The following is an 8,054-nucleotide window of genomic DNA, read 5'->3' on the forward strand; positions in this document are numbered from 1 at the left end:
ATTAAATTTTCGTACTCCATATTTTATAATTATCACCATTAAACTCATCACCTTTATTAATGTTGAGTTTAAAATGATCAAGGATCCACTTAATAGTAATTATAGAGTTCGCTTGGTTCACAACATAATGTTTGATCACAATTTACTGAGAAAAGATCACAAGGAAAGAACTTCTTTTGTACGTTATTATATGCCTTTATATTATTCCCATTGTATTGATAGTACTAGGCCGAAACAATCTCATACTAGCATTCCCGCAGCTACTATGATTTCTTATGATGCATAATATTAAATAAAATCACAAAAAAATAAAAATTAAAAAAAAATCGAACATTAAAGTTTAAGAGCTACAACAATTCAATCATAAGATACACACACGAATTTCCAACAAAAACTATTGGAAATGACTTATCAAAAATATTTTTAACGAACATTCTATCAGAAATTTCATAACACCATCTAGAGTAACGATAATATACTAAAAACGTCCATCAAAAATCGTCATTTTTCTAACGTACCAAACACCGCAATAAACCTTGAAAGCTTCACCAATAAAAACACAAATTCAATTCCCAACAGAATCCACTGGCAATGACTAGTCGAAAACATTTTTGATGGACGTTTTGGATATTGTACCAAAAACGTCCATAAAAAATTCACGTTTTTCTAACGTATCAAACACCACAATAAGCCTTCAAAGTTTCACCGGGAGCACTATCACCAGCATGCGAAGTAAGATACTCAAACAATTCAAGTGTTTCAAATGGTTTGAAGAGTAACGGATGTTCTTCATCAACAAGTTCTTTTGGAGCCTCTGTGAAGTGACCTGGTTTTGGTAATGAAAATAATTGAATGGACAATCTATCGCTTTCTCCGGTCGTTTTTACTCTGTGGATAGGAGAATGTAATCGACCATTTGTCCATGCCTGTATAAATTTACATCATCAATGCATAAAACTCAAATGCACCAATTATACTAAAAATAAATATTTTTTTGGATAGACGTTTCTATTGAGTTACGTAAAAAGATATACATAGAGTCAAATACTTTTTCTAAAAAAATGTATAGATACGTTAAGTAATCGTTTTGATACAAATTTGACTATAACTTGCAAAAAATAAAATAAAATTGAAGTTGATCTTAAAAAATAATATTTAAATGTATTTCACTTGAAAAAGAGTTTGAACTTTTATGACGAAAAATGTTGTTAGATGTGTGTTAGACTTTTCACAAGCTATGTCTTTTGAAGGATCTAATATTTAGGTGTGATGATATTTTGAGAAAAGAACACCCTATGACTCATTTTAAAACTAATAGCCTTAGTTTGAGCCTTTTGCCATTTTGTGGCCTGTCGGTCAAAATAATTCTATTAAATAGCCATTGGGTCATTTGGGATATATTGGGTCATTCGGCCATACTGGCCATTTTCATCCTTGGGCCATTTGATCCATTTTAAGAAGGTTGTTTTAGGTTTTTTTTTTTTGCTTATAAATTTTAACTAAAGAATAGTCTATTTTTTATCATTTAAAAATAATAATTAAGTAATTATACACAAAAATGGTAAAATTATTATATAGAAATGTATCTATATACAATATACGTATATATATTATACACACACACACACACACATATATATATATATGTGTGTGTATAATATATATATAAAAAATGTATAGAATGTGTATAGAAATTTATATTTGGTGTATAAAATCCATATCCGAATAATAATTGCAGCTAAAGGTTATATAGAATGTGTATAAAAATTGTATAATTGTTGTATAAAATATGTATAGAAACTATATATATAAGGTGTATAGAAACTGTATCATTGTTGTATAAAAAAAGTATATGTATAAAATGTGTACAGAAACTGTTTAATGATTGTATAAAACATGTTTCTAAATAAGTATCAATATGATATATATAAGATATAGAATGTGCATAAAAACTGTATAATAGTTGTATAATATACATATATACAATGTGTTTAAAAACTGTATCATTGTTGTATAACTATTATATAGAATATATATATGTACAAAATGTGTATAAAAATTGTATCACCGTTTATTAAAACATGTATATGAATCATTAAAATATGTTATTTTTAAAAAATTGTATTTCAAAAAAGTACAAAATTTTATTTGGTTATGACATTATAAATTAGTATTTAATTACTTTAAAAGAGAACTATAAAATTTTATTTGGTTGTTTATTGATAGAATTAAAAAAATAAATAAAAACATCAGTTTTTTAGAAGAAAAAAATGAGCACAACGAAAAAAAAAAAGAAAAAGGAAGAAAACAGAACTACCAGGAAAAAAAATAACCAATAACGGAAAAACACTAAAAAATAAATACAATTTTTACACTTTATATAATAATAATAATAACAATAATAATAATAATAATAATAATAATAATAAAAGAAGTAAAAGGAGCAACAACAAAAATAAAACCAAAAAAGATAAAATCAGCAAAATTAAAAAAAAAAAAAAAAAAAAAAAAAAAAAAAAAAAAAAAAATGCCTAACTGCCGAAATGACTAAAATATGATATTTTAAAACATGAGCCATTTTTGTTTTTTGTTTTTTTCAAGAGGCTATTTTTATTCTTCTCCCTAATATTTTTGTAGAGTCGAGCAATATAAGCTTCAATAAAAATCAAGATTCATTTTCAGTTATGTATTGAAAATATTAAACATGTAGTTTCAATAACCTATGTCGCTTGAACTTCTCAAAAGTATTATTCAGTTATCAGACTTTTCAAAATATTGCATTTTGAAGAACAATCCAAAACGAAGGAGGCAATATTCTATTATATAGAGCCTGCCAGCTTCGACCGCCTCTTTTTGTTATTTCTTATTTCCTCCATTTTTATTTATTTATCTTATTTTTTAATTTAATATATATTTAAAAATTACACAAAATTACTTTGAATTACAATAATTAACAGTTTAAAATTTTTGAAAAACATATAAAAATTTGATTGATTCAAAATTCTATCAATGCTACAAAAATTGTGATAGACGAAGTAACATATATTATTTGCAAGTGATGTAAAAAGTATCATAAATCGTAGTAATTAATAACTTAAACTACTTAACTACATATAAAAACTTGATTTATTCTCCAAATACTATCACAGTTACATAAAACATAGAGGGAGTAACATATATTATTTGAAAATTAATTAATAGCAAGTGTTATAAAACATAATAATTAAAAATTAAAAATATGTGAAAACTATTCTCTTAATTCCATCAGTGTTACATAAACTAGAATAGAGAGAGAACATATGTTATTTGAAAGTTACGTAGAAGTATTAGAAATCACAATAATTAACAACATAAAATATTTAAAAATCATACAAAAATCTGAAAATTATATAAAAAGTTTAGTTGACTCTCCGAATTATATCAATGTCACATAAATAAAAATGGTAAAAATAACATAGGGCAAAATTCAAAAAATATCATACTTATCCCCTTAATTATAAGTTTTATAACAACGGTTTCATAATTACATAATATAACAAGTTATATTTTGTATTTTTGCAAACTGTTGCTACAAAAATATAAATACATATAATTTTTACTGCCCTTATGATCGATATGTATTTTGTATTTTTGCAGACTGTTGCTACAAAAATACAAACACATACAAATAAATATGCTACAAGATGTAATTTGATAAAAGTGTTGTTATTTTTTTGTAATTTAATACTTAAGTATGTTATTTTATGTATTTTTTCCAATAACATATATTATCTAAAATATTTAAAAATCATACAAACAATTTTATTAGTTCTTCAAAATTTATCTGTATCACAAAAAAATAGCATATATGTTGAATTCGTGTAAGCACGAGCTCTTATATATGTCTAGTTCACAAAGAATCGAGCTAACATAGGTTCCAATTGTTGTCGGTTGGATATATGTGTGTTTCTTCACAAGAGCTAAGCTTTTTTTTTTTTTTTTTTAAGAATTCAATAAGGTGCGATAATATTTTAGAAAGTCTAAATTTCAACAAAGTAATAATACTAAAAAGAAAAATTCATTAATCTGTTTTAATTTGACATAAAGTTAAGGCAAATAAAAAAGTTTATTAAATTTTCTGATTTTAAATTAAATATATATCAAATAATATTTTATCTCCATTCCAATTCACATGACATCCTTTTCTTTCTTATCCTTGATAAAATGATGTCTAATGATTAATTTAGACCATCAAATTGTAAAAGACTTCCTTATTTTTTTTAAGTACCGTATCAAGTCAAATGATGTAATGTAATATGAAATGAAGAGAGTATTAAAATGCATTTTAATTCTATAGCCTTAAACATGTTAGGTGTATATTTGAAATTAAAAAACTATACAAAAAAAGTGTTATTTTTTTAAACGGTCCAAAAAAAAAGAGATATATTCAAGCAAATTGAAACAAAAGAGTAGCACTTACTTTGAAGGAATCACCAGCCAAAACAGCATAAGAATTTGGTGAAATATTGACATCAATCCACTCATTATTTTTGTTGATTTGCAATCCATTGACTTGATTTTGTGATATTATAGTCATGATGGTACCATCTGTGTGGCCATTTAATCCAACAGGATTACTATTTTCAGCACCACTAATAGTTGATAATGCCTTGTAACGTGTAAATCTAAATAGGAAATATTTGTGATCCAAAAATTCATCAATGTAATTTTGTAATCCCAATTTCTCCAAAATCATCCTTTTCACCATTGCATCCAATTCCACAAGTGGATTTGAATAGGAGTTTACCAAATTGCTGCAAAAATTAATCCACATATAAAGTTAGTATTATAGATACATAAGCAAGGCAAAATACATATGTAGACACTTAGGCTGCATTTGTTTTTATTAAAATTTAGATGTTTGAATCTGAATACACATTTTAATGATTAAAATGTTGTCGATCTCTAAATTTGAAAACTAATGATTAAAATTGTTTATTTTTCAACATCTGAATGTATAAATTTATTTATTTGTATATATAATAAAAATATAATATAAATAAAAATTAATTATATATTAAAATATTTAATTTAATACAATAAAATTATTATTTAATTCAAAAAAATAGTTGTTTTTATTAGTGATAGTGGAGATAGTTTGTACCGGTAGTGGTGGTGGTAATGATTGAGGTTAATGACTAGTAATATTGGTGGTGATAGTTGAGATGGTTGGTACTGTAGTGACTGTTATAACAGTGGCGATTAATAGTTGTGATGTGAAGTTGGTTGATGTTAATTATTGAAGGTGTTGATTGCGATGGCTGAAAAATGAATGCATGATGTTTGACGACGTGTTGATGGTAGTTGGAGACGTTGCTAACTGTGATAGTGTAGATGGTTGATAGTAGGGATAGATTGTAGTGTGGTAGTTGTTGAAATGGTGGTAGAGGTGGTGATACTGGTGAAAATGATAGTGATGGGGACCGAAGAATGTATAGAGGTTGATGATGTGTTAGTGGTAGTTAGAGGTGGTGCTAGTTGTGATTGATGAGTTGATCGCTAGTGATTGATGATGCTGGTGGTGTTGGAATTGGTGTTAGCGTTTGCAGTGGTGGTGGATGTAATTGAAATAATGAAGGTGATAAGTTTTGTTGCGGCTGACAATAGCGGAAAGTAGTGATATTGATTGTCAATGGTAGCTGTGATGGTGGACGTAGTGGGTGGTGGTTGACAATAATGGTGATGGCAGAGGTGATAGTGGTGGTGACTGATGATTGTGGATAGAGTGATAGTGAATATCATCGAACACAAGAATACATTAAGACTTGATTCCAGATCTAAATGATTAAGACCTATTCAAACCTATTAGAACTAAAATCTTAATAAAAAACAAATACACTTAATAATTTAAAATCTGAACCATTCAAATTCAGACCTCCATTAAATGCAAACAAATGAGGCCTGAGAAAATGACATGATTATTTCATTTAGATATCTTAACTAAGCATTGTATCCATTCAGTACTTGACAACTCAATTTATATTTTAGACACATTATTGACAATCACCAAAAATTACAAAGTATGTATTACACTCCCCACCCACCTCACCTACCTTTTCACTTTTCTTCCAGAACCCTCTTAGAGATCGTTTGTAGATTGTATACGAATAATGTTGAATAAGGTGTATTAATAATATTTGTATAATTGATGCAAGTATTAATGCAGACATCTCTTACATAGTGTTTGATTTGATGTGTTAAAAATAATATATATTTACGTCATTTTTCAAATAAATATTTATTTGTCGAAATATCCTTCTTTCCATTAAAAGCTTCATAGATATCTCGCGACAATTAGAAAAATAGCAACATTTACCTACAAATCACTTTCCATCAAAGAACAGAGAGAGAGAACAATTTGAGGGTAATTTTGTTATTCATCAAGTTAATGCATGAAGCCTTTATATTACTAATACATAAAAAATAAGTGATATTTTTCAATACACAATAGGGTATATAACTAACTCATGTATTAATTATACATATGAGGAAAAAGTGTACTAGACAAGATACTAATAATACTTAAAATTAATACATACATTATTTTTACTAATACACTCTACCAAATCACCTTTAGGGGTCATTTAATTGGAAAATAAGCTATCTTCAAATTATTAATTCTGAAATTAGTTATTCCACCCTCAAGAAGGGATAAAAAAATACTACAATCCCGAAATAACTAATTCCAAAATGAGTTATCCAATGTATTTTATCCCAACCAAACGTGAGATAAATTTCTCTTCTAGATTAATTTCAAAACTAATTATCTTATCTCTCCTATCAAACGACCCTTAATGCCTTCCTATTTAAACCCCACTTTCTTCTCTCTTCCTTTTTTGGTTTTCATTAGATTTTGAATTTTTTATTGGTTGTAGAATTTTTTTTTTAATTTTAAATTATAGATCTAAATACTGTAAAAAAAAAATAAAAAAAATTATACATTGTCGCTACATATCTTTTTAAAAATGAAAAAAAATAGTCCAAAGCAAAAATATTTTGTTTTTATATGCAAGATTTGAGAAGGGACAGATTAGATCCAGAGAAATACAAGTGAGATATAAACAATCTAATCCTAATGTATTGTTTCTCGAACTCATAAGTTATAGATCACATAATCAAATACAACTAATTTTTATCGTTACTGAAATTCTGGTCCTATAAATAACACGAAAAAACTTTATTGCTATTTCAAAACTCAATAAATAAATTAAATTCAGAGATAAATGAAAAAAAATAGACATACCAAAAATCAGAATTACCATGAGGCCAAAATATATTTGCAAAATTTTCAACACTTTGAGGATTAAGCAAATCAGCAATACACAAACTCTCAAACAATGGTAAGTCTGGAATCATCCCCGCATAGCCATGAAATGGTTTCTTTGATAAATTTTTCATTTTGGTTTCTAGAGGAAATTCAAATATTTCTTTTGAAGTAGCAAACATGGCCTCTCTAATTTCATTTGGAATATTATTATATATTGCTTCAAAACAACCATATTCTTGTAAGGCTTCAAAAACTTGAATTTTTGTTGATTCCCAATTTGGAGAGTTTGGTTTTATATTGGAAAATTCTATGGTTGGGATTTGAACTTTGGTAGATGCCATTGATGAATTATGTTGAAGTGAGACTTAATAGAAAGCGCACACATATATATACTGGGATTGGATATGGGAGCCCATGCCAGCCTGGGTCAACGTATATTCTCTTTTTATTTTGGCATAATTATAATCTTTAATTTTGTTCTTGTTTAAATATATCCTTTAATTATATAAAAGTTGAAAAAAAATACTGTAATTTTACCTAATAAAATACATAATTACACTCAAAATAATGCACGTGAAAGTAAAAATCAGAGCCCCCAATAATAAACAAAATAATAATTAAATGCTTATTATACTCTTAATGAATTTATATATATATATATATATATTCCTTTTTTACAAATCAAATTCTCAATTTATTCTCATTTTATTTCCTTCAACAACTCTAAAAAAAAAAATTAAAAAAATAA

At 26.4% G+C, this 8,054-nt stretch overlaps 1 protein-coding gene across 1 annotated transcript; it reads right to left on the reverse strand.

Annotated features, from left to right (window-relative positions):
* Nucleotides 1–309: 309 nt before the first annotated feature.
* Nucleotides 310–7,721, reverse strand: LOC107874414 (probable 2-oxoglutarate-dependent dioxygenase AOP1). The gene is made up of 3 exons (XM_016721205.2): nucleotides 7,283–7,721; nucleotides 4,460–4,793; nucleotides 310–926 (listed from the first exon to the last, which is right to left on the reverse strand). Exons 1-3 carry the CDS (start codon nucleotides 7,645–7,647, stop codon nucleotides 675–677), a joined length of 951 nt encoding a protein of 316 aa, XP_016576691.1. The 5' UTR covers nucleotides 7,648–7,721; the 3' UTR covers nucleotides 310–674.
* Nucleotides 7,722–8,054: the final 333 nt, after the last annotated feature.

The sequence above is a fragment of the Capsicum annuum genome, chromosome 1 (genome assembly GCF_002878395.1).
Source record: "Capsicum annuum cultivar UCD-10X-F1 chromosome 1, UCD10Xv1.1, whole genome shotgun sequence".
In the NCBI taxonomy this organism is placed as follows: domain Eukaryota; kingdom Viridiplantae; phylum Streptophyta; class Magnoliopsida; order Solanales; family Solanaceae; genus Capsicum; species Capsicum annuum.

Bases quoted from the DNA above. Each gene is read 5' to 3' on its own strand.
- LOC107874414 (XM_016721205.2), bottom strand. From the start codon at position 7,647: ATGGCATCTACCAAAGTTCAAATCCCAACCATAGAATTTTCCAATATA. The intron at 4,794-7,282 runs GTATGTCTATTT...TAATTTTTGCAG, and splicing joins CATGGTAATTCTGATTTTTG to CAATTTGGTAAACTCCTATT. The intron at 927-4,459 runs GTAAGTGCTACT...AAATTTATACAG, and splicing joins TGGCTGGTGATTCCTTCAAA to GCATGGACAAATGGTCGATT.